The 25,909-nt window shown below is 42.3% G+C and overlaps 1 protein-coding gene across 2 annotated transcripts in view; it reads left to right on the top strand.

Moving 5' to 3' along the window:
* The window catches only part of DIS3L2 (DIS3 like 3'-5' exoribonuclease 2), a 268,095-nt gene that overhangs the window by 69,385 nt on the left and 172,801 nt on the right, over positions 1 to 25,909 (top strand). For both annotated transcript variants that reach the window (XM_054571544.1, XM_054571550.1), the window contains one exon: positions 4,086 to 4,317. In XM_054571544.1, coding sequence (XP_054427519.1) covers positions 4,086 to 4,317 — 232 coding nt within the window. The remainder of the gene's footprint in view (positions 1 to 4,085; positions 4,318 to 25,909) is intronic.

The raw sequence follows: 25,909 nt of genomic DNA, 5'->3' as shown, positions 1-25,909 counted from the left end.
GGCCTTGTCCCTATTCCCTTTGGTGGCGAGCTTCTCATAGCCCCCTCAGCTTCATCTCTGGCGTCACTGAAGAGCAAGATTATCACTCACCAACCGCCAGAGCCGAAGGACTGCAGCTGGATGGAGAAAGGGCATCGCCTGTTCCTCATCGCACTGCCACGCCCCTCTGTCACCCTGGGTTACCTTCCGAAAGGGGACAGTAGGTAGCCTATGGATCTGTCCTCGGGAAAACTAATTGCAGGGTGTGTCTGACAGGTGTTTCTTTGAGTGTGTGCACATGTGCTGCGCACTGGTGTTTGGGGAAGTGGAATTCAAGGAGATTAAGTCTTGCAGTGTGCTCTTTCATGAGCATTTTTAGCAGCTGCAAGTGACACTTTTTTCCCCCTATTAGGACTCCCCAGTTGATATCTGCCTGTGTTTTCACTGTTAATTTTTGTTAGCAGGGCCTACGTCATGCCCGTCCTACATCTATACAAAGATGTATAAGATATATTTGATGAGCATATATAGTCTTAACAGATGAGGTCATGGAACAAGACAGAGTAAAAAAGTTTTGCATGACCCGGCGGCTCGATTCCCTCACCATCCGTTTTTGTCCTGTCCTCCGGAGACTAGGCTGACTCTCCAGGGAGAACTAGTCCCCATGGCAGCGCGCTCGGGATCGTAGGTGCAGTCAGCTGCCCCCTGTCTCAGGTCTGTGGAGGAAACCAGAGGGGTTTTTAAAGTCCTCAGTTAGCCAGGTCAGTAATACATTCATTCTTCTGAGACCCCTTCCCCTTACTTTGAGCCCGGAGCTCTCCAAAATACTGCTAACCTGAGCCGGTAGCCTGCAGCACCAGACCTTCTACTCTCCTCTCTCGCACTTTCTTACAGAGTATTTTCTATTTGTAGATATGCCTTTTTCTGAGAAGGAAGGAATTACAACTTTCATCTGATTCTTAGAGGGATCTGCTAAACTTGAAACTAGGGATCTGCTGAACTAGGCTTTTCAACTTTTTTGAGGTCGGTCCCATAAAAGAAGGCTTCTTCCTTTGCATATCCAAGGGAAATTGAGCTTCTGGTTTCTAACCCACAGACTCTTGTGTCTGGAAACTGTTCTGAAAGCTCTCTTGCATCCTGACGATCTTTTATATTTCTTTCTTCATTGTTCTGTATTCATGTTCATGTATTCGTTTGTCAGATATTGAGTGCCTAGACTGATTGTGCAAGTTTCTGTAGCAAATACAAAGATGTGTAAGATATATTTGATGAGCATATAGTCTTAACAGATGAGGTAAATCATACATACAATGCTAATATAGTGAAGAAATTGGGAAGTGTTTAGAAGAGGTGTAGATAAATTGCTTTGGGACTTTAGAAAACGGAGAATTTTTTTGCCTAGGGCAGGTGAAGGTGACAGGATGGGGAGGAAGTGGGAAGACTGGTGGATTCTGGGCTATAGAAAATCCAAGCCATTTGGACTAGGTCTTGAGAGATGGCTAGATCAGCATCTGGAAATGTTAGATGCAGTGTACCATCTCTGGTCCTTTATTTATTCAAATGAGACTTGAGTACACACTGTGTCAAGCCTAACCATGGTCACTTCATGGAGTTTATAGTTATTCAGGGAAGATAGACTCTGAATAAATCATAATCTATTAGTATCTTCATTCATTCCTTCATTTATTCAATCAATCAATATGTATTTGAGTGGCTACTAAATGCTGTTCTCAAATCTCGGGATTCAGCAGTGAATGAAGTAGACAACCTCTGTGCTCATGAAACCTAAGTTCCATATGGGAGACAGAAGGTAAATTAGTATGTAATGTGTTCACAGGTAGGGAAAAGTACAGTGATGAACGAGAATGCAGGGTAGAGTAATGACAGCAAGGTGGGGCTGTTTAAATTAATGTGATCGGGGAAGGACTTTCTAGATGAGGATTAGTGAACAGAGACCTGAACAAAATGGAGAGCAAGAGCCCTATGAATAGTTGGGCAAAGAGTTTTCTAGGTGGAGGGGACAGCAAATACGAAAACCTCAAGATAAAGTTTTAGTATTCTAGAAACAGCAAGAAGATCTCTAGGATTGGAGTATGCTTTGCAGAGGAAGAGCTTGTAGAAAACGAGAACGGGAAAACAGATGTGGGCCAGATGTGACAAGGCCTTGTGGCGTGGCAAGAGGAGGATGTTGGGACGCTGTGGGGAGAAGGGAATGTTCTGATTTATGTTTTAAAGGGGTCACTCTAGCTGCTTTGGTCCAAAAGGGAACGCTATTGCAGTAGTTCAGCAAGGATTTGTGTAGTAACAGGGGAAATGGCAAGAAGATACATTTTGAAGGAAGGGCCGATGGGCTCTCCTGATGGATTGGATGCGGGGCGAGAGAGGGAGAGCCAAGGGTCGCGCTGTAGTGTGGCGCCACTGGCTGAGAGGAATGCTGGGAGAGGGGTGGGTTCTGGTGAGGACCAGGGCTCTCCTGTGTGAGATGCCAGCGGACGTCCAAATGAAGGTCTAGTGGGGAATTGAGTATGAGTCTGGGATTCGAGGAAAAACTTGAAGATGGGCATTTAATTCTGGGAATTAATAGCACATCGAGATTTAAAGCCATGAAACTGGGTGAAATCTCCTAGGGATTAAGTATAAAAGGATCCTCTCCATGGTGTTGTTTAATGTGTGACTGTTTCCTTTATCAAATCAGACTTAAGTCCAACTTTTGGGGGAAAAGTACCTCATAGTTAGTTGCATGTACTTCCTGTTATGGTGCATGAGGAAGCACTTTGGTTCTTCTTCTTTTTAAGATATTTACGTTGACTAGTGGGTTCAGGTGTTGCCCCTCGGGTCCATCTGTTACAAAACTCCGTCGCCATCATGTCATGACTTACGGTGTTAGTAACCATCGATGATTATGTCCTAGGCCCATTGTGTCGGTGGGATGGTGAAATGGTGGCCTCGAATGCTCTTCCTTCCTTCTTTATTATTTAAGAATAAATAAATAAATACTTATTATTTCCTTAAATAATATTTATTTACTATTCCCTTCTTCTTTATTTATGAAGAACCATTTTACCTCATTGACTATTTGGTTAACCTGAGATACAGGAAAGGTAGGATTAATGCTTAGAGAAATTTCTAATGCTTAGGAAATTCTAAGGTCGACCCTTTTATGATGATGCCTGAGTCTTTAAACAAGCTTGTATTAGCCTTTGATAGCTTCCTTGTTTTCCTGTTATGGCAAGATGCTCTAGGATGCTTTCATTTTCTGTTCCAGACTTGAATTAGCCCTTCTCTAAGGAGTCCCACAGTCCTCACTCCTAACCAGTGTGGAGTGGTTTCAGGGTACCTTTCGTTTCCTGCGGTCTAATGGTGGTCTCCCCCCGCCCCCAAACATTTCTTCTATTCTTGTGTGTACTGGAATAGCATGATAGAATAAAAGTACTTTTAATATGAAGCATATTCACTTACATTTTAATTATACAGTTTCAAGTGACTGGATTTATTTATTAATTCCTGCTATTTTATTGAAAATACTTGACACTGTGTAATGCTTCATTCTTACTGGCAGTATAAGTGTCCATCAGTTGTGTACCTTCTATGCTGATTTCAGGCTCCAAAATGGAGAATTAAGGGTTTATGTTTTATATGAGAACATTTTGTAAACTCTTGCTCACACTTTCCTTTTTTCATTTTATATTCATATCCTTGTGGCTTCATTGGGAGAGCAGTGACATACCACGCTGAGTTCTTTTTTCATTATCCAGCGTACTGATTGATCTCATGTGATAGACCTCTATAAAGCAGTGTCATACTTGTGCTATTTGGGGCTTTAGGGAAGAGGGAATGAAAATGTACATCAGAAAAATGAGAAGTGGATGTGGCATTGATCTTGGGCGTCTTGAAGGACTGACTGCCACCCTGGCGCTGCTGGATCGATTAGCTCCGTATGGAAGTCTGCGCTTCAGAAAATAAAGACCCTATTCAGACTACATGCTAAGTGTCCAGCATTGGAGCGTCTGAATATGCAGTTTTTTCCTTAAGAAAGAAAAATGAAAAAGGCGTTCTTTCCCTTTCTTCCCTCCAGTGATTTACCAGAACTTTTTTACTTTCTTCAGGTAATTAAACCAGAGAGCAGCGACAAAGAAACAGAAGGTGCTTATGAATCAGATCTCCCTGAAGAGCTCTGTGGAAGCCATCTGCAGCCGTCCCTGAAAGGCCATAATGACAGTCCTGACGTCATCGTGGAGGCTCAGTTTGATGACAGCGACTCTGAAGATGGACATGGCAACGCAGCGAATGTTCTGGTCGACGGTGTGAGGAAACTCGCAGTGTGTGTTCCTGAAAGAGGTGAGCGCTGGACTGCTGGCTGACGTTTTATTGTAGTAAATTGATAGTGCTAGTTATTGGAATTCTCTCTGTCCCCCAGAATTAATCGCACAGCACATTTGGTATCTTTTCAATTTCTAGTGTGGGTCAGCTTTTAGGAAAGGGGACCTTTGACAGACCTCTAGCTCCTGGGTATGAGGAGGGACTACATGCCACTGGTGACTTTTGTGGTTGGTGGTTGCTGTTGTCATTTCCTAATAGGTTTGAGTTTGTCGATAGCTACCCTGAGGTTTCCTGTGATGAGCCTGTCCCACTTTATGGTTGATAGGAACAGAATTAACCAGATCTTTAGAATCCTTACACAAAGCACATTTTACCCTGGATTTTCTTTAACACTGTACATTTGGAAACTATTTATGTAATTGGTGGTGGGAATGGATCACCTTAACTTTGATAAGCAGATTATTTTTACATTGATGAAAGAATGTCCAGCCTAAGAAAAAGTCTTCTAAGAGTTTATTTGAGCTAAACTGATGACAGTCACCGGGAAGCAAAGTCTGAACTAAGGAAATGCTTTGGAGAATGGCAGATTTGCAGCCTATTTTCTACGTGAGAGTCAAGGGAGGATACATTGGTCAGGTTATAAGAAATTCACTGGTGGTAGATTAAGGGGGTGGGAGAAGGCCACGGTGGGAAACCTCTAAGAGTGTATAAAAAGCAGAGAGGAGAGACGTACTTCTTTTACATTGGTGGCTACAGGACAGTTCACATGCACAACACGTGGAGATGTATGTGGGGGAACAAGGTAACGAGGCGTTCCGGGGTCTGGAAAAGAAGACTCTGACGTTTCAAAGGTATTTTATCTTAAATGCACAAAGACAATAGACAGCTTCAAAGTTAAAGATCGACCTTTGTCCGGGAAGCTGAAGGCTGAGGCGGCTGTTGGCGGTCTGCTCAGACCTTGCTGGGCTACCTTGGCCTCCGGGGTTTTAAGGCCTGCCCACTGGTCCTCCCCTGAGCTTGTCAGGTTTCCTTGGTGACCCTGTTCTGATCACACATTACAAAGTGTTTTTTTTTTTAATTGTATTTTAAAGCTTTAAAAAAGCTAGTCTTATTTTCTCTGATCAAAATCTAAGCCTTCTGTCCTCTGAATGCGAAGGATAGCAATTGCGAACACATGGTGAGGCGCTGGGCCCGAGGGCTCTACCTGACCACATCCTGGGAGTGTAACAGCAGGTGGCAGTGAAAATTGGAATATGGCAGTGTATTGATTTCTAAGAGATTTTAAATGCAGGGAGTATATTTTTAAGCCAAATTGAGTTTTATGTATATTATGAAATGGAAAAGATTGACCTGGTTAGGCTGACTACATTAATAGCTTTTTATCAGGAGGGAGCTTCTGGCATAGTCCCCGTTAAGGGCTAGAACGGCCAGGGGATTACTAAAGGAGAATGTTCAGCAGACCCCCTGTGAGGGGCTGGTGAGCGTGCCTCACTGACAACCTGATGGAAGCCGGCGGTGATTTCAGGAGATGGCTGCGTAAGAATCAGGTGGCCGCTCGCTGCTGAGTAGGTGGTGGCCTGGTGCTAAGAACGGTGGTACCTTGGTGCTCATCTGTACTCGTCGTTAGTTCTTTCCGGAACTCATGGCGGGTGCCGAAACCAACAAGTACCGACCAATGAAGCGTTTTCTCTTGCGGGGTGGCGTGGTGACTCAGACAAGTTCTAGCCAGTGCAACAAGTCCCGATCAAGCACTGAGTGCTGAAACACATTTTCCTTGTCAAGAGTGCGATGGATACAGGGTTTGATGAGTTCTGAGGCTGATGAATACCGAGGTTGGACTGTACGCACTCAGAAGGACTGCCCAGCTTTGAAATTCTCTTTGAATGAAGAGGCTGCCGCTTTCTCATTGCCCCTCACGCTGCTCTAGGTGCAGCGACCGGAGGGTGCCCAGGTCCTTTTGTTTCATGGCCGCCTCCATACCTAGCGGTCTTTCTGTCCAGGGCCCAGCCAATTCTGCTTGGCTGTTACTCTTCAAAATTTCACTCTTCTGTTGTTTCTTTCTCCTTCCTTTAAAAACAGTTGGATACTATGACCCTCTTCTGAGAGTGCGTGTGTATTATCATAATGGCGTCAGTGCAGTGAGTCATGTTTTCTCTATGAGAAGAGAGGGAAATAACCAGGACCCTAACTAGCCAAGTTCTTCATCATAAAGATCACCATGGGAGGGAGATACTTGCAGTCCGAAGTCAGGCAAAGGAACACGTTAAAACTTACTGAGTATTTGGCCCGAAACTACTTCATGGAAATTGAGTTCTGATGATTGGATTTGGCAGACCTCAGCCGCCGTTTTTTTCCCTGGGCTCCAAGGTGAGGGGATAGATGCCTTCATTTCTCATTAGTGGTTGGTACCAAAACAAGGGCAAGGAAGTATTGATGGATGGAAGCGATGACAAATTGGGTGCATACTAATAATTTACTTTGCACTTTGTTTTTGGAAAAGTGCTCTTGTTTTGTCCTCTATTATAATTCCCCTCCTTCTCTCTTACAAATAAATATCATTGAGTGCTTTACAAGTCCACCGAATGCTTGTTTTCTCTTTACTCTTTTTATAGTCTTCCTATCCTACTCTTATTTATATTGCTTCCTTACTAGCCCTGACTGAGGGAACAGCCTTAATCTTTCCCTCAGTATCTGGTACAAATTTTTCTTTCCTGCTAGCCTCTAAATAGAGAGTTTGTGAAACCACATGGCTGTTTCTCATTTCTTGCCCTCTTGATATTTAGGAAAATTGCAATTTGCTTTTTAAAAAAATCACAGTGCTTTTAAGGATATTTTAACCAGCTTCTCTTGTCCGGATAATATGAAATCTGGTTATAGTTAAGCTGTTAGTACTTTTTGCACCATTTAAGGTTTTGAAATTTGTTATTGAAACTAACCATAATCTTAAGAATATTGTAAACTTTTCCTTAGACTTCTAGAAAGGTTCTTTGCTTTGTGTTGTAATTGCAAATGGATTATTTTTCCTATTTCACACTTGTGTCCAAAGGAGTGTTTTTTTCCTTTGTTTACTTTTGTTTTAATATCACGTTTCTTTACCCAAAGCAAATGTTACATAGTGCATGTGTATCCGTCATCTACCCCTGTTTGCCCAGGAAACATTTATATCTTTACGGTGACTACCAGTTTCTCTGTGAAGGAGTTGCTCCAGCTGTCCGCAGCAAGCGCCTGTCATTGCGTTGCAAAAAGTTTCTCTGGGCATCTCAGACCTACACAAAAATGTCTCTGGGAAGACAGCAGGGTCTGCGTCACCCTTAGTCCCTGAGAGACAAAAAGTGGGGCAAAGACCTGGACCCCTTTTGTAGATCCAGTCCCGCAGCCTCCCGAGGCTGAGCATCGACCACTTGCCAGGCAGTGGTGTTTTTGTCCTCACAGAAGTCCACCGCCTGCGTAGAGAGTGGGACAACCCTGGTGAGTTTCCTTTGGTTCAGATGCGTGGGTAACGGTGGCCTGGTGTGCAAGCTGCGAAGGATAGAAGTCATCATGGCCAGGTGATAGAGCTTGGCCACATTTGCTTCTGTTTTTCTCATCATCCGCATGTTAAGAACAGTTCTGGCCTCTGAACCTTGGTGATCATGACCTTATCAGGGCATGAGTTACATTTCCTCTCTCCTTCCTAGTGGCATCTGCCAGAGACCTTGCATAGTTTTCTGGCCTGGAGACAAGCCTCTACCAGTACCGTGATGACTGAACATGGGGCGGAATGTGGAGCTGGTGACCCTTTCACTATTCTCTTCGGTCTCCTGGTCACCTTCAGTTCTTTTCTGAAGGGACAATCCATGTGGACCCTCGATCCCGTCTGAGGTTTGAATTGATCTACTACTGACTTCAGGAGCCAGAAAGAGCTCTTTTCTCCCTTGAGATTCCTCTCCTTTCGATGACTGCCCTGATCAGTGCTTAGGTTTAAGTTCTCATTCTTTGGCTAAAAAGTAACTGTGTTTCCCGTTGGCTGAGAAGATTCTCCTGTGACGATCCAGGGCGGCTGAGCTCCCCAGAGCCCTCTCTTTTCGCTGTTAGGAGCCCTCTTCTTTCTCAGGAATAAACCTCTACATTTTCTTTTGGAGGCCAAACGTTTCTGCCCTTCGCTTCCCAGCTCTCCACTACACGTGTATGTGATGTTTAGTACAACTAGAATGCAGCCAGTCATGTTTGCTTCAGAACTATATTAAAAATTAAATATATAGCAATTTTCTACCAACCACAATTTTGGACAGTATTTTGTGCCAATGTTTTAAAATCTCATAAAAAATGTAGGTCCTTGTATAGGCTTATGTTAGAAAGATGTAGTAGGAGTTTTTGCTTCTCTCTCTTTTAGACCAGCTGGAGAGTATAGTCATATCAGGCGTGATTCAGGTAGAGAAATTACATCCTTCCGAGTGGGCTGAGTACACCCCCTCTTGTAGTTGAGCCTTGGTTGCTGTTGGGAGGTCAGTAGGGGGGATTTACCCAGGCCAGTCAGCTGCAGCGGTTGGCCCTGGCCACTTACCACCAACCTTTGCCCCCCGTGGAGGATCAGCTGTGCAGGGGCAGGGTGGTGGTGCTCCTATGTGGTCTGTAGCTGTCCACTGGGTGCGCCAGCCCTGGGGTGTCCCAGGTAGTGCAGGCCAAGGTCAGCCCCCGCCTGTGTTTTGCCCCCGGCTGCCCTGCCTGAGCAATAAAACACTCTGAGATGGCTGCCACATGTGCTGGTCTTGAAGATTCGCAGGCGAAGCCCAGCTGTGAATCCAGGCCGGCTGCTGCTAGTGCAGGTCCTGGGGCTCACTGTGGCCAGCTGTTGCTTGTTTGAGAGGATTTAGGAAGTTGTGCAGTGTGAGTCAAGACCAGCCATTCATATGGAAAAGCAGCTTGGGTGGGCCCCTAAGATGGGTGGGGTGTCTGGAGATCTCCAAGGTGGATCAAACACTGTTAGCCAGGTTGATGGAGTCTCAGGTATGGCACCAGCCCACGGGCTCTGTCGGGGAACGTTTAGAAAAGGGACAATGGCCTCTGCTTGCCTTGATGCCGGACACTTCAGTTTCTCCCTCTCTGCCACTGGTGCTTTTCAAGATGCTGTCCTGGTGCTGGAGCTCAAGAGGTAGTGAGTCTGAGTAGGTGAGTCTATGTGTGTGGGTTCCTTAAGAGGAGCTCCTTGGTGCTGCAGCTATTTCTTCCACTAACTCAATCCCTGCTGGTTCTTGCAGCCAGAAGTGGTGAGGATTTATGTTCCTGGCACTGGAACCCTGGGTGGGGGGTCCTTTTGTGGGGCTGGGACTTTTCACTCCTGAGATATCCCTCCTAAATTTTTATCCACTCCACTTGGGTGAGGGGCCAGCCCATTCCATGTCTGTGCCCTTCCTACCTGTCTGTATGGATGTGGTTTCTTTAATCCCGTAGTTGTCGGATTTCCGTTCAACTCAATTTCTGATGGTTCTGAGTGATGGTTGTTCTATATTTTAGTTGTAATTTTGATGTGGTTGTGCGAAGAGGCAAGCCACATCTGCATGTGCCGCCATCTTGGCCAGAAGTCCAGTTTTTAAGTTTTTCCCTATTTCTAGCTCACATAGATATTCTCCCATGTAATATTTAATTAATTCCACAGTTTTGCTTCTTGCTGAATTTTATGATGCTGATTCTTTGTTGATTGAGTTTATTATCTTGTTTCCCATCTCTAAATCTATTTCTGATGTTGAACCATCCTTGAATTCCTAGGATAAACCTATTAATCCTGATGTATTATTACTTTTTAAAACACGTTGAATTTATTTAGGTAATGTTTAGTATAGGATTTTTGTGTCATGTTGAATGTCCTATCATTTGTTTAGCATTATCTGATTTTTAGAATCAAGATTATTTTAGCTTCATGAACTGTCCTGGTTAATTTTTGACTCTTGTTTTTCCAGAACAGCTCGTATAACTATTCCTCAACATTTCGTAGAACTTATTGCAAATTTGCCTGTACCTGCTGTTTTTCAGGAGGCAAGATCTTTGCTTTTTTAATCTCTTTCATACTAATTGATCTGCCCAAGTTCTCTCTTTTTGTGCCCGTTTTGGCATAGCTTAATGAGAATTTATCCACTTGAATTTATTAGCAAAAAATATTCCTAATAGTCGTTATTCTTTAATTATTAAAAAAAATCCTCTTATGTCTGCACTTTTGCCTCACTTTTCATTCTATATGTTATTTGAATCTTCTCCCTTTCCTTGATAACTCTTGCTTGCCAAAGATTTATCTTACTAATCTTTTTAAGGAACATACTTTTTAGTTGTGTTATTTTTCTCTGTTTATTGTTGACACTGTTCTGTATATCATAGATATTTGCCCTTATCTTTGTTCCTTGTTTTGAGGGTTCGCTTTTTTGCCTTCTTCCCAACTTCTTGTGTTGGATACTTACTGTTTTAAGCCTTTTTTTTTGTTTCTTTATAAATGTTTTCAAAGTTATAAATTTCCCTCAAAATACGTTTTTAGCTGCATTCCATAGATTTTTGACCTATAGCATTTTTAATATTAAGCAATTTTAAATATTTAGTTCTCTTTATGATTTCTTCCATAACTGGATTGGTTGTGTATTATAGCTATTTGATTTCTAATTTTTTTGCTATTATGGCCAGAAAACAGGATCTGTTATGTTAATTCTTTATAATTTAATGAAGCTTCCTTTATACTCTATTACATGATCTTTATGTCTGAATATTCCACCTATGCTAAGAAAGAAGGATGTGTGTGTGTCTGTGTGTATATCTATCTAAAAAACTTAGTGTGTAATTATATTGTTATTCTCTTCTTAAGCTTTTTATTATTTTATATACTTAATCCATGGGTTTCTGAGGTGGAGGTTTAAAAATACATCTCTGTAAATTTTTATTTATTTCTCCTACAGTCTTTTCAACTGTGGCTTGATAACTTTTGAAGTTGTATTGTTAGGTGCATATGTGTATATTAGGATATAGCCAGGTATATATTTGTATACATGCACATATATGTTCACATGTTAGAATCACTGATATTTATTGAGCATTTACTATGTGCTAGGCCCTAAGTACTTTACAATTAATCCTCATTATGTTTAATTATTTGATATTTAAACATACTTAGTATATATTTCAGAAATATTTGTAGTATCTATCTTAGAGATACTTGTACTTTTTATTCCCAAAGCACATAAAAGTTACACAGTCGGTAAGTAAAGTTCAGAATCCCTGGTTGATTTTTTAAAAATATCAATGCCTGGATACCACCCTTGACAATCTGATTCTAGTTGATCTGGTATTTTTAAGAAATCTCTCCAGAGACTCAAAGATTCGCTTATGGGGCCAGAGTTGAACAGCCCTAGACTTGTCCTGTTAACCGTATGCTGTCTCTCTGCTCATATACAGCAGTGCACAGAGCACAGGTCACACGTTTCTTGGCAGCCCGACCCTCAGTATAATAATCGATTCTGTCAAGATCACCAATAGATACTAAAACCCTTGGGTGAAAGGCTGTTGGAGATTAAGACATTCACGTGCACTCAGAATGCCATGCCACAGTTGACTTACCACTTAATTACACTGGGCAAAGTGTCCTTTTATAGTGGACACATTTTTTGGGCACTATAACCAAGTGGTCAAACTTACCATCACTAACAGTGGGACAGCCTGACATTTTGTGCCTTCTGATGGGGCGCATTATTACAGAACATGATCTGTGACGTTTTTATGCCAAAAATGTTCCGCCTGAATCCAGCCTCTAGCCCCAGCTTCTTGTATATTGGAAATATAGGGCACACTTGAACAAGTGAAATGGCACTGTGGGAGAAGGGGGAAGCAGAGTCCAGTGCATGGGATGGTCTGTAAGATAACCAGACTGTACTTTCAGAAAAAGTCAGTGTCGCGAAGAACGAAAACCAAGCGGAACTGCTTCAGGGGAAGAGGAACTGAAAGAAACATAACCACAGATAATGTGTGGACTTTGGTTAAATCTTGGGCTGGGGAAACAAATACAATAACAAAAATTGGAGAAATTTAAATTTAGCCTGTGTATTATGATGTTTTGAAATTCCCTTAGTTATGATAGTGATATTAAAGATGTATAAGAGATTGTCTTTATTCACTTTTACACTCTTAAAAAGTATTGAATACCCCAAAATGCTTTTGTGTATGTAGGTTATATCTGTGAATATTTCTGTATTTAAAATTAAAACTAAGAAACCTTTAAGATATTTTTGCAAAATAAGTGTACTTCTAGCTATGTTTCTTTATACATTTAAGGAAAACTTCAGATTTAAAAGCAATGATTTATTGGATGTTAAAAATGAAGTTAATGAGAAATTGTAGACATAACCACAGTTGAAATACTGAGGAAAAAATGGAATTAACCTCTAAAATGTACTTGTTTATGCTTTAAATCTAGTATCTTAGAAAAGAAAAGAATATGTAAGTACACATGCTTTTAGTCTTTAGAGCGGGGGTTAGCAGAGGTGTTCTGTATGGGACCAGATAGTACATATTTCCAGCAGCTTGGGTCACACGGAAGAACACAGGCTTCTCTGTCACAACTACTTGCCTCTGTTATTGTGGCCTAGAAGCAGCTGTAGGGAATGTGGAAATGAACGGACGGGGCTGTTTTTGGCCTCCTGGCCAGTTTAGTTTGCTGGTCCCTACTTTACATTCACGAGAAAATAAGAGTGAAAAGAAGAAATAATGTCTTAGTATTATTACAAAAAGAGCCTCGACCTGTAGGCCCTTTGACAGGGTCTCAGACTGTGCTTGGAAAGCCACTGGCTTAAGCCATTGAAGTTGATAGGGATGTTAGTGCGTGTCTTAATTATTCTTTACTGTTGGATTATTCAACACTTGAGTTCCTTAGTTTTAAATAATTGTTTTTTCCCATTCCTAAGGAATACTAATTAAAATAATTCAGTCCAACATATGTTGCCTCAATTCTTTTGCTCATTTGTGGGATCTTTTTAAGGGGACTGTGCCCTATTTTGCTATTTTGGCTATAGCATGGTCTGTGTACATCTTCATTTATTAAACCTAGTCACTCTGTGAATTATAGACTCTGAGAACCTCTTGATATGTTTAGTAGTTTATATATAGCATTGTCTTGAACATTTCTCATAAGAAAAACTTGAGTATTTTGTGTGTTTTTTTTTTTGTTACTAATTTGAAAGGAAATTTTTTCTAGCATTTTCCCACAGATTGTTGTTGACATATAAGAAAGCTGTTGGGGTGGTTTTTAACTGTATACCTTAATGAGTGCTCTTTTTATTTCTAGTAGTTTTTCAGTTGGTTATTTTGATTTTCTAGGTGTCAAATAATTTTATCTGCAAATAATAATTTTACCTCTTCCTTTCTAATTTTGTGCTTCTTATGACCTCATTCCACTGGCCATTGCTTTAAGAACCGTATTACATAATAGTGGTGATTGCTGTCTTCCGGACTTTAATGGGAATGCTTCTAGTATTAAACCCTCAAGCACAATGCTGGTTGTTGGCTTGAGACCAAGTTAACCAAGTTTCCTCTTTTTTTTTTTTTTTTTTTACTAAAAGTTTCTATTAGGGGTGAGTGTTGAAATTTTTTCAAGTGCCTTTTGAGCTTCTTTCAAGATGCCATTTTCCCCTTTGGCTTGTTTACATGTAGACATATAACTTTGAATAATTATTGCATCCCTCACATGACCATCACCCTTGGTATGTAATGGTATGTGATATGTTTTGTAACTCAGTTCTGTTTGCTAATTATTTATGATTTTTGTATTTATAACAAAATGTGAGATTGGTCTGTGGTTTATTTTTATTGTGGTGTCTTTGTTGTGTTTTGGTATCAGGCTCTGTTAACTTTGGAGGAAGAGTTGGGGAGCCTTCCTTTCTCAGTGTTTTGGAGCAGTTAAAATAGCAGAGAATGATCAGCTATTCTCGATGACCGAAGCATTTAAAGAACTTGCACTTGAAACGCAGGATAGGGCTTTCTTTAGCCGGCAACTTTCTCCATATCTAATGACTTGGCTTCTGTAGGGATTTTTTTCTCTTCTTGCATTAATTTCAATAATTTACATTTTCTAGGAAATCATAACTTGAATACATATTCTAATAGATTAGTATTGTACAAATTTTTTCAGTTTAATTCCTTGTGAATCTATGATCATAACCCCTTTCAATTTCCCCTTATTTTTATTGTATTAGCTAGTGGTCTGTCTGATCTTTAAAGAACTTTATTTTTCCTCCTTATTTATTGTAAATAACTAATTTGTACCTTTATCTTTTATTACCAGTAACTTTCTTTCAGACATACTAAGTCTGAGGTAGTTGGACCTGGCAGAGTTTTGACCAGGAATGCAGTTTAAAGAGCCATTGGCATCTAGTTAGTTCCTTGAAGAATCCCTGTCTTCTAAGGGCTCCTTTAAGGGACTGTCGGAGGCCAGAGCCTACCTGTTCCACCTTGCCCTGGGCTCCCCTCCTCGAAAGCGATAAACATTGTTTCTCTAACTGTCCCTGACCTAGAGGCTCTGTGACAAACGGAAGCTCCTGGGAGTTCCAAATTTGTGTGTGTGTGTATGTGGTAAAAGATATATATAATAAATTTTGTCATTTTAACCTTTTTTTATGTATGCAGTTCAGTTGCATTTTACATTCATGACGTGCAACTGTTACTACTACCTGTAAACTTTCCCATCCTCCTAAACTAAAACTCTGTAACCATGAAACAATAACTCTTCATGTCACTTACCCCAACCCCTGAAAACCACGAATCTGCTTCCTCTCCAAATTTGTCTGTTCCCGATATTTCATGTAAGTGGAATCATACAGTATGTCTCCTTTTGTGCCTGGCTTATTTCATTTAGTATAATGTTTCAAGGCTCATACCTGTTACAGCGTGGATCAGAATGTCATCCCTTTCGATTGCTGACTAACGTTCGATTATATTTTATATGCCACATTTTGTTTATCCATCCATGTTGATGGACACCTGTGTTGTTTCCACCTTTTGGTATTGAGTAGTGCTAAAATGAACACCGATGTGCAAGTGTCTGAGTACCTGTTTTCAATTTGTTTGGGCACATACCTAGGAGTAGCAATGCTGGGCCATATGGTAAGTCTGTATTTAGTTGTTTGAGGGATGTGAGTTTTTTTAAAAGGATTTTTTAAATTAAATTTATAGTTATTAGAATGGTTAACAGAAATGTAAAATCATGACAAGCTATAAGAAATCTTGAAATAATAATAATGACATCTGTTCATTATTGAAATGTAACTGGTGCTTGCCCCGTTCCTGTTCCCAGCTTGTCCTTTTCACTTTCTCCTTTTTGCATTTTTTATCATGAAGTCACTTCTACCTTCTTGCTTAGTTTCTCTTTGACACATCAGCAGACCTAGGGGCTTGGGTTTCAGAACATGTTTCTAACATTGTAAGTAGTTTATTTTATCGGATAAGCAAATAAAACACCTAGGGATAGACATACCTGTCAGCCTTTTTGCTAGCAGCTTTAACACAAAATTATTGGAATAGAAATTTGAACAGAAGGAAATAATAACAAGCACTGTTTATGCGGTTGTCTGGCAGAGTGGGGTCCCCAGGACTCTAGCACGCCGGCCCGTGTGGGCCTGCCCTTCTCTTCAGAGGAGGCGGATGGGGGCCTGCAGGTCTCCGGAGTCGCAGTCCCTGTGGTGCTTTTTCCGAGCGGCTCTTCGGGTTCTCTTGCTTATTGTTCACTTTTAGATTTATACTTGGCCCCTGGATTATTTACTAATCCGCTTTTCTTGAGTTTATTGGTAATGTAAAGGGAAGATTGCATCTTTATGTGATGGTATCATTTCCTCTGTCTTATTTGTTCCTTGCTCACTAGGTTTTAGTTATACTTGGAATCCTTCTTCCCCGTCCGCCCGCTTCCTCTCCTCTCTGGCGCTCTCCAGACTGGACAGTTTGTGCTAGTGACAGGGTCATAACTGTTTTTAGCTACATTGTCACAGAAATCGTAGAATTCTGGACCTGCACAGGTCCTACAGGATCATGTACTTGATATGTGATGGTCTACCCTAAGAGGCTTTCAGCGGAGCATTTGACATTATTTATAAATATTTCATAACTGTAAATGAAAATAGTAAATTGGCTTTTAGTAAGACTGCAAGGTAAACTTACTTCACTTTTGATACAAATGATGCCAGCCCACCATTGTAACAGTGACTATTCTTGGTGAACAGAAGCTCTTAATTAATAGTTACATGTTTTTGGTTACAAAAAAAAGACAAAACAGGATGTCAAGTTAATTTTCAATGCAGTTAGGTTACCAAAAATACTTTTAAGTATGAGCTCCTGGGCAAAAACTAATTTTTAAAATGTACTTATAAAAATCTACTCTGGTTAAAAGGTCAGAAACAACTGATCTAGTTCATCCCTTTTGTTTTACAGACGAGGAAACTGAGGCTCAGAGAAGTTACTTGGCTTGTCCAGTGTCCTGCAGGAAGTTAGTGAGTTCATAAAAGATAAATACTTTATACTTTTAATAACAACAGACAGTTTCTACACATGTGTCATGTTTTTTTGAAGAGCAAATCATGCTGGATCATTTTAATATCTTTCTGTAAGAATATGTTGGACATTGTTCATTGCCCACCTCTTTTCCCCCTTCCCATATGTTCCCAGATTTTCATCTGGACATCTGCCCTCTTTCCAGTTCGCTGTACTGTAGGCAAAGTTGACCCCAGCTGCCGAGCTGAGTCCTGATTGTCTTACATGAGTTGCTTGGTGTACCTGGTTCCCCTGTGGTGGTAGACTTCCTGCTGCAGTGGGGATGTTCCAGTTTGTGCAGTTCAGTGCTGTAGCTAGTAGCCATGTGTGGCTGTTGAACATTCAAATGTGGCTAATGTGACTAAGAAAATGAGTTTTTAATTTTAGTTACTTTTATTTGAAATAGCTATAAGTGGTTTGTGGTGACTGTATGAGACGTTATAGCTTCATACTGTTTCCTCTTCCCATAGGCACGTGGCCTAAGCAGTATAATCAGGGTGACTCCTCCCAGGAGTTCCGGGATGTAAGTAGTTTCCTGATGGATGTGAACAAAGAAACACTTATACCTAATTACCACTGATAGCTTTTATGTTTTGCTAAATGTTGTGGCTAGAAGAGTGGAGAACCAGGAAAAATATCTAAGCCCCTAAGTGGGCGCTGGATCAACTGACCCTGAAGTCTGCTGTACCCTGGACTTTAAATTGCATGACCCAGTGAGGCACTTTTGATACACAAGCCGGTTTGTGTTGAATATTCTGTCATCTCAATTAAGAGTATCCAAGCAAATCAGAGGGAATGACACACCAGGCATTATGCTTCTTGCTAGGAAAAGAAAGATGAATAAAGAGTAAAATCTAGATGCTGTTGTCAAGGTGAAATTAGTCTATAAGAGGAGATACAATAGCCGACATGTGTTTTGCATCTTGCCTGCTTTTGTTCCCTGCAGTGGGCATTGCCTTTACCAAAGTGGTACATACAACCTACCTCTGCCCCGGGTCTTGGTTAGGCCATGAATGGATTCCTGACCCAAGGGCCATTAACATATAGACTGGCCGGGAATCCACTAGATTTTTTCTCCCTCGCTTGAGGACTCTGCAGCTAAATATCACATAGAGTGAGGGCTGGAGACAGTCTTTAGGGAATAGAGGCTGCTGGTAACTACACAGTGCACATCGAGAAGAGGAACCAGTTAGCGGAGGGAGGGAAGGACCGTACAGAGAGGAAGGGGGAGAAGGTGAAAGGAAGAGGGAGAAAAGGGAGAGAAAAAAAAGACAACTTGCTCTCTGGTCCTTGAAGTATGAGTAGGGTTTGCCAGGTGAAGAAGGGTGAAAAATACGAGAGATCTGTTCAGAAAAAGTCCAGCCATTGTCAATGTAAGGAGAACGGTTTGTGTGACATAGATGTAACCCAGCAGCCAAGGAGAGCGGACTGGAATGCTCATGCGTGAACATTGATGACTTCATCGTCCTAGTCCATGGATACAGGCAACACTTTTGAGTGAGCACGTGTACTGCGTGGCTGTTGCATTCAAAATGACTGAGTGAGTAGAGCAACCAATCTGCATCAAATTTTGCTTGAAGCTTGAACATTCTTCCACAGAAACTATTTGTATAATTCAGAAGGCTGCAGCTATGGGCAACTGGTGATTGGCAGCTTCATCACAACAATGCACTCTCTCATCCATCACGTCTTGTGCAGAGTTTTTTGGTGAAACATCAAATTATCCAGGTGACTTAGCCCCCCTACAGTCCAGATTTGGGGTCTTGTGACTTCTGGCTTTTCCCCAAACTAAAATCACCTTTGAAAGGGAGGAGATTTCAGGTTGTTCACAAGATTTAGGAAAATATGACGGGGCAACTGATGGCGATCAGGAGAACTTTGTGAGCTCCCAAGATGCCTACTTTGAAAGGGACTGAGGTGTCATTGTCCTGTGTACAATGTTTCTTGTGTCTTCTTCAACAAATGTCTCTATTTTTCATATTACATGGCTGGATACCTTCTGGACAGACCTCATATTTTGGATGAACAGGAACACAGAGGTGGATGGTAGGTAGAATAACATCTACCATGGAAATAGTGCAGGATGCACAGTGGGGTATCTGGAAAGGAGGCTAGAAAAGTAGGCTCTGGTGACAGTTTGTCCAGTTATTTGGTTGCTAAGAGACCCGGGTCTTTCAAGAATCTTGGGTCCAAAAATCATCCAAAGTTGTCAAGGTAAGGAGGCTGATTATTAGAAAGAAGGGGTAGCTTCTGGTCAAGGCGGAGGCATAGGTAAACACAGCTCACTTCCTCACACAACCACAGAAGAAATCACAACTAGACTGTAAAACAGCTATCATCCAGAATCATCAGAAAATCTAGCTGTATGGAAGTCTGACAACCAAAGAATTAAAGAAGCCGCATTCATCCAGGTGGGGCGGAGATGCGGAGATGTGGAGACATGGAGACGTGCACAGGCAGTCCCACACCCATGTGTGGTGGATAAAAGTCAAGAAGGATACCTTGGGAGCGAGATCCCAGCCCCACACTAGACCACACAGCCCAAGTTCCCAGTGCCAGGATGATAAGTCCGTATAACTTCCGGCTGTAAAAATCAGTAGGGGTTGAAGGGGTGGAAGGAACTGCGGGATTCTCAGGCATCTCCTTTTAAAGGGCCTGCAATGGACATAGGACTTACACAGACTCACTCCCTCTGGGCTTCAGCAGCAGGAAAGCAGCTGGAAGCTCACCAGTGGCATATGGGGAGAAAATGAAGTGTCTGGCATAGGGTGAATGCTGGGGGACAGCCGCCTCCTGGATAAAATTCCAGAGACCAGGCAGCGGCCCTTGTCCCTTTTCTGAGCCCTCCCCGGCACAGAGCCACGGAGCAGTGATACCATGTCTGAGACTCCCATCAACCTGGTTCACACGAGTTAACCCACTCTGGCGATTACCTAAGGCTCTGCCCCATCCAAATTATGGGTGTGCTTTTCTACAGTAGGCCGCATTACTAAGACAGGGAGTCAGAGCAGCTCTACCTAATACACAGAAACAAACACAGGGAGACTGCCAAAATGAGACAAGGAAATATGGCCCAAATGAAAGAACAGAACAAAACTCCAGAAAAAGAACTAAACAAAATAGAGGTAAGCAATCTATCAGATGCAGAGTTCAAAACATTGGCTATTAGGATGCTCAAAGAATGCATTGGGTACTTCAACAGCATAAAAAAGATCCAGGCAAAAATGGAAGTTACATGAAGTGAAATAAATAAAAATTTACAGGGAATCAACAGTGGAATGGATGAAACCAAGAATCAAATTAATGATTTGGAACATAAGAAAAAGACATTCAATCAGAAAAGCAAGAAGAAAAAATAATCTAAAAAAAACAAAGGTGTACTAAGGAGCCTCTGGGACAATGTCACACATACCAAAATTCGAATCATAGGGCTGCTGGAAGGAGAAGAGAAAGAGCAAGAAATTGAAAACTTATTTGAAACAATAATGAAAGAAAGCTCGCCTAATTTGGTGAAGGAAATAGACATACACGACCAGGAAGCACAGAGAATCCCAAACAAGTTGGATCCAAACAGGACCATGCCAAGACACATCATAATTAAAATGTCAAAAGTTAAAGATAAAGAATCTTAAAAGCAGCAAGAGAAAAGCAGAGAGTTACCTACAAAGGAGATCCCATTAGACTGTCACCAGAGTTCTCAAAAGAAACTTTGCAGGCTAGAAGGGACTGGCAAGAAGTATTCAAAGTGATGAAAAGCAAGGCCCTACAGCTTAGATTATTGTATCCAGCAAAGCTATCATTTAGAATGGAAGGGCAGATGAAGTGCTTCCCAGACAAGGAAAAGCTAAAGGAGTTCATCATCACCAAGCCATTATTATATGAAATGTTAAGGGGACTTATTTAAGAAAAAGATCAAATTTACGATCATTAAAATGGCAATAAATTCACAACCATCAACAATTGAGTCTAAAAAATAAACTAAGCAAACAAACAGAACAGAAACAGAAACATAGATATGGAGATCATTTGGAGGGTTATTAGTAGGGAGGGGTAAGGGAGATGGGGGAAAGGTGCAGGGATTAAGAAGTACAAATTGGTAGGTATAGAACAGATGGGAATGTTAAGAACAGTAAAGGAAATGGAAAAGGCAGAGAACTTATATGCATGATCTATGGGCATGAATCAAGGGGGGGATTGCCTGAGGGAATGGGGGAATACCAGGTGGAGGAGGGCAGTGGGGGAAAAATTGGGACAACAATAATAGCATAATCAATAAAATATATTTTAAAAAAAGAAAGAAGAGGGAAATTGGGACATGGCATAGACCCAGGTAAGACTAGAGGCACTTGAAGCCATCACTGAGAGCAGTGGAAGCTGGAAAACAGAAGGGGTAGAGTGGCAAACTATTTCAGACCTAGAATTCACAGAATTCGATGGTGGATCCAATATGGGATTAGGGCAGAGGAACATTCAAGAATGAGATTAACTTGATATGTAGGTTAGCAAGTGCATAGATGCTAACATTCCTTTTTTTTTTTTTTTTAAGGTTTTATTTATTTTTAGAGAGAGGTGAAGGGAAGGAGAAAGGGAGGGAAACATCGACGTGAGAGAGAAACATCAATCAGTTGCTTCTTGTATACCCCTAACTGAAGACCTGCCTGGCAACCCAGGCATATGCCCTGACCAGGAATCAAACCAGCAACCTTTCGGTTTGCCAGATGACACTCAAGCCACTGAGCCTCACTGATCAGGGCGGGTGCTGACATTCTTAAATGAGAAAAGGATGACAAGGGTTAAGAAGAACTACAAATTTGGGTTCTGATCATGAGTTGAATTTGAGTTACACAGGGAACAGTGAAGTCATGACATCCAGTAGGCAATTGGAAATGGAGGTGTAGACCCAGAGGAGGGATGGTGAGAGCTGTTGATCAGAATGTTATCAATCGAAGCTATGGGAAATTGATGAGATTACCAAGTACGTGGCTCTTGGTTGGACTTACATGAAGTAGTCCTTCTACCGTAAAACCAAGGCACAGGCTGGTAGATAGGAAGACTCAGGGAGACGGGTGGGCATTGGGAAGTCACTCGGATGAAGATTTTGAGAGTATTGTACAAGAGCTAACAGGAAAGTAAATAGAGCTAAGAAGGAATGGCCTCTCTTTCAAGGGTGTTGAATGATTAAAGATTATTTTCATTTAAAAAGGCTAATTCTCATAATTATTTCAAATCAACCTTTATTCAGGGAGGCCCCTTTCTCTTTTGCATTTAAACATTATTTTGGAAGGGTAGATAGAAGGAGAAAAGTTCAGTTTGGTTTTTGTTGAACTGGTAAACAATCAGCTGTAGATGGGGACAGTGCGTGTTTTCAACCCACTTCCCTCTGCTGCGGCTTCTGAGCACCGCTGCCTGTGGAGTTAGTGTTCAGATCTTCAGACTTGAGGGGAGGCCCTGTCAGGTGGATCTTGCCGATTCATCTTTCGGTCAGCATATGCAGTTGAGTAGTTATTCAGTTGAGTAGTGAAGCCTTAAAAAAATAATTTTAAGCGTTGAACTGCTTCCATAAGGGTTCATTTTGTTGCTGTTGTTGTTGCTTGTTTTGTTTTTGCTTTGTTAGCGACCCTTTCATTGCCACTATACAGAATCACATGCTTATAGATTCCTCTAAATGACATTGATTTCCCCTTTGAGTCACTTTCAATAATTGCCATTCTCCCTTAAGAACTACCAGCTAGGTTTCAAGTCATGCGGAAGTGTATCAGGGGAAGTTGTTGCCCGACAAATAGATTAATGTTGAAGCTTCTAATTAAACCTCTTGGGGAAAACAGAAGCAAACAAAAGCTGGGTCGTGTGGCTCTGGATGGGGAGAGGGAACTGACAGCCGTCCTACTCTGGGTATAGAGTATCCATCACTAAGGACAGATCTTATTTAACATTGTACAGTAGAAAATTGGCTCTGGTTTTCTGGTATTAGTTTTCTAAAAAACCTAAGAAATGATTGAGTTATCCATCTCCCTTTAAGTGGAACCAGCCTCCCGCCCCTGCACACCCTTTTACTAGCCCCCTGAGTGAAAGCTCAGCTACACAGTAAAGTCTCTCATCTCTGCTCCCAGTTAGCTCACCCCCACTTGGCCCTTCCCTGCAGCTTTGACTCATTTGTTTGAGCCAGAAGCTGCAACTGAGTATGAACTTGAGAGGCTTGACTTCGGCTCTACCCCTCATTTCCACCCTTCATGTTTCAAAGCCCTTTGATGCCAGCTTCTGCAGTCAAGACTGCCGCACTCGACGCTGCAGTACCCCGGGCCTCCCTGCACCTATTGTTCCAGGTCCCAGTGCTCCTTGGGCCCTCTCCCCTGGGGCACTGTGGCCAGGGCCCAGACCTGGCTGGCTAGCCCTGTTTGAATCAGTACCAGGAAAGGGGATCCAACAAAATGTGGCAACACTCTTAGTAGGAAAAAAAAAGTACGGACAAGAACTTTTGCCAGTCATTCTTGACTCTTAGTGCTTCATATGCCTTATTTGTAAAAACAAAAGCAAAAAAAAAAAAAAACCCTTTATAATAAATACTTGCCTTGGCTTCTTCATAGGCTCTTCCATAAATCAAATGAGGTAATGGAAGGGGAAGCATCTTAAAAAGGAGAAAGCATAGCATTCCATTATGGGCAGTTTCCAGATCATTTTTCGAAGCTTGTCTCTTGAGGTAACAAGTGTCAAGTGAATCTTCCCGCAGGGCCCTCAGACCACGTGGTGTCCGTGACGTGCTCTCAGGGCCCTCCTTGGCGGCCCCTGCCCACCAGGCTCTACCGCCTAGTTCCTGCACCCGCCCGCCCGTGCAGACCTGGGCTCCAGTCACACTGGACCTTGTCTTGTTCCTAAGCCCTCCCTTCCCTCTTCTGCCTTTGTGCCTCTGTGCCTGTTCCTTCCTGCCACGAATGCTGCCTAATTTCTCATCTCCTCCTGTGAAAATTCCTCCAGCCTTAAAATGCCAACGGTCTTTCTACATGTGTATTAATTATCTACGGCTGTGCCACAAATGTAGTGGTGTAAAGCAACACATTTGCTATCCTGCATTTTCTATGAGTCAATGTAACACAATAAGAAATATGTGTTTGGCTTCTGCCTCTGGTTCCTGACACCAGGCTCCTGAAACCTTTGTAATTTCCTGAGTGATAGGGTGTCTATAAGCATCTTTTGTTCCAATATTTGGTCTTTGACCCTGTTTCCTGACAGCTCCTAAAACCCTTGTAATTTCCTGAGTGATAGGTGCATCTATTGTTCTGTGAGGCAACTCGAGGTGACTCCTAGATAGCTTCAGGACGGGGGCTGGTCACCTGAAAGACCGACCGTGATTAGCAGCTGGAAACTTTCAGCCTCACCCTCCATTTTCCAGGGAGGGGAGAAGGGCTGGAGACGGACTTAGTAGTTGGCCATAGCCGCACGATGAGATCGATCGTGCCTGTTGATTTCACTGTTTTGGAGCTGTGGGGATAGGAGAGCGCGGGACTGACGGATTCATCGGTGTGCTGGGAGGGCGGTGCTCCTCTGCTCCACGGGGACAGAAGCTCCTGTGCTCGGGATCCTTGAAGCTCTCCACCTGTGTATTTCAGCGTATAGCTGTTCATCTGTCTTTTACTGTGTTCTTTGCAAAATCAGTAAATGTAAGTTATGCGTTGGCCTGAGTTCTGTGAGCTGTTGCAAAATTATTGGACCTAAGGAGGGGCCACAGGAACCCCACCCCAGTTTGTAGCCAACTCAGACAGCAGTCCGGGTAACCTGCAGACCCGTTGCTTGCATTTGGTATTTGAAGGTGGGGGCAGTGTTGTGGGCCTGAGCCCATCACCTGTGGTGCTGCGCTAACCCTGAGTATTCAGTGTCAGAACCGAGCTAATTGCAGGGCACCCGGCGGGTGTCTGAAGAGAATGGGAGAATTCCTTGGTGTGGAAAAACCAATACATGTGGTGTCCGAGGTGTTTTGAGTAGAGGCAGGAAACAAGGTTTCCCTTGAGTCAGGAATCCGGGCATGGCTCAGCTCAATCCTCTGCTTCAGGGTTTCTCACAAGGCTGCGAGCAAGGCATCACTCACCTGAGGGCTTGACTTGGGAAGGATCTGCTTCTGTGCTTACGTGGTTGTGGGCCAGATTTAGTTCCCTGTGGACTTTTGAACGGAGGACCTCCTTCTTACTGGCTGCGGGCCGAGGCCCCTCGGCGCCTGGCTGCCTGGGCCCCCCTCTGTGGCAGCTGGCTTCATCGGATCCAGCAGAGGGAAGTCTGCTACGAAGGCTGAAGGCACAGCCTAATGCGCCTGGTCATGGAAGTGATGGTCCATCACCTCTGCCATGTTCTGTTGATTAGAAGCAAGACATGGGTCCTTTTCCCACCTGAAGGGAGGGGATTATACAAGGGTGTGAAGACTTGGGGGTGGTGGGATCATTTGGGGCCATCTTAGAGTCTGCTCACCACAAGGTGTTTTCTCCACAAGCCTTTACTAATTTCTTCCAGCTAAATGTGTGGTCTGTCCTTTCGGTGGCTCTTCCTAGTTACTTTTTTATTTTTATTTTTTTGCAGTTTATATCCGATGACTAATATTATAGGTGACTATTTCTTATTTCCCTCATGTAACTTTTTGCTTATCTTTCATCCACATGCAGTTCCCAGAACAGAGTCTTGTATTTGCAAATGTGTGCAAAAGACTTCCCTTCCTTCCCTTTTTTGAAAGTAAAGGACAAATCTAGTCACTAGCCCGATTAACACCTGAGTCTTTTTTCTCCACTGCAGCCACAAAAGATCCATTATAAAACCTTCAGATTTGCCAATTTGGCATCAAAAGCAGTGACTCATCCTCGTTTCTATAACTTGGCTGGAGTGATTTGCCTCAGCTTGATTTGCATGTAGTGCTAGACTTGTTACCTTATTAAGGAGAAGCAGTTTTCCATCTAAGATGCTTCAGACCTTAGCTGTTTTGGAGGAGGGCATTGTTCTGTTTCCTACAGGGCCTGAGGGATCTCAGAAGTGATGTGGTCAGTAAAAATCAACTTCTCTGAACTCTTTTTTTTTTTTTTTTTTTTTAAATGTCTAGTCATGATCACTTTCT

This window comes from Pteronotus mesoamericanus, unplaced genomic scaffold (genome assembly GCF_021234165.1).
Source record: "Pteronotus mesoamericanus isolate MK-2021 breed Mesoamerican mustached bat unplaced genomic scaffold, CSHL_Meso_final contig_1018, whole genome shotgun sequence".
NCBI lineage: Eukaryota > Metazoa > Chordata > Mammalia > Chiroptera > Mormoopidae > Pteronotus > Pteronotus mesoamericanus.
This window is presented reverse-complemented; position numbering and strand designations above follow the sequence as displayed.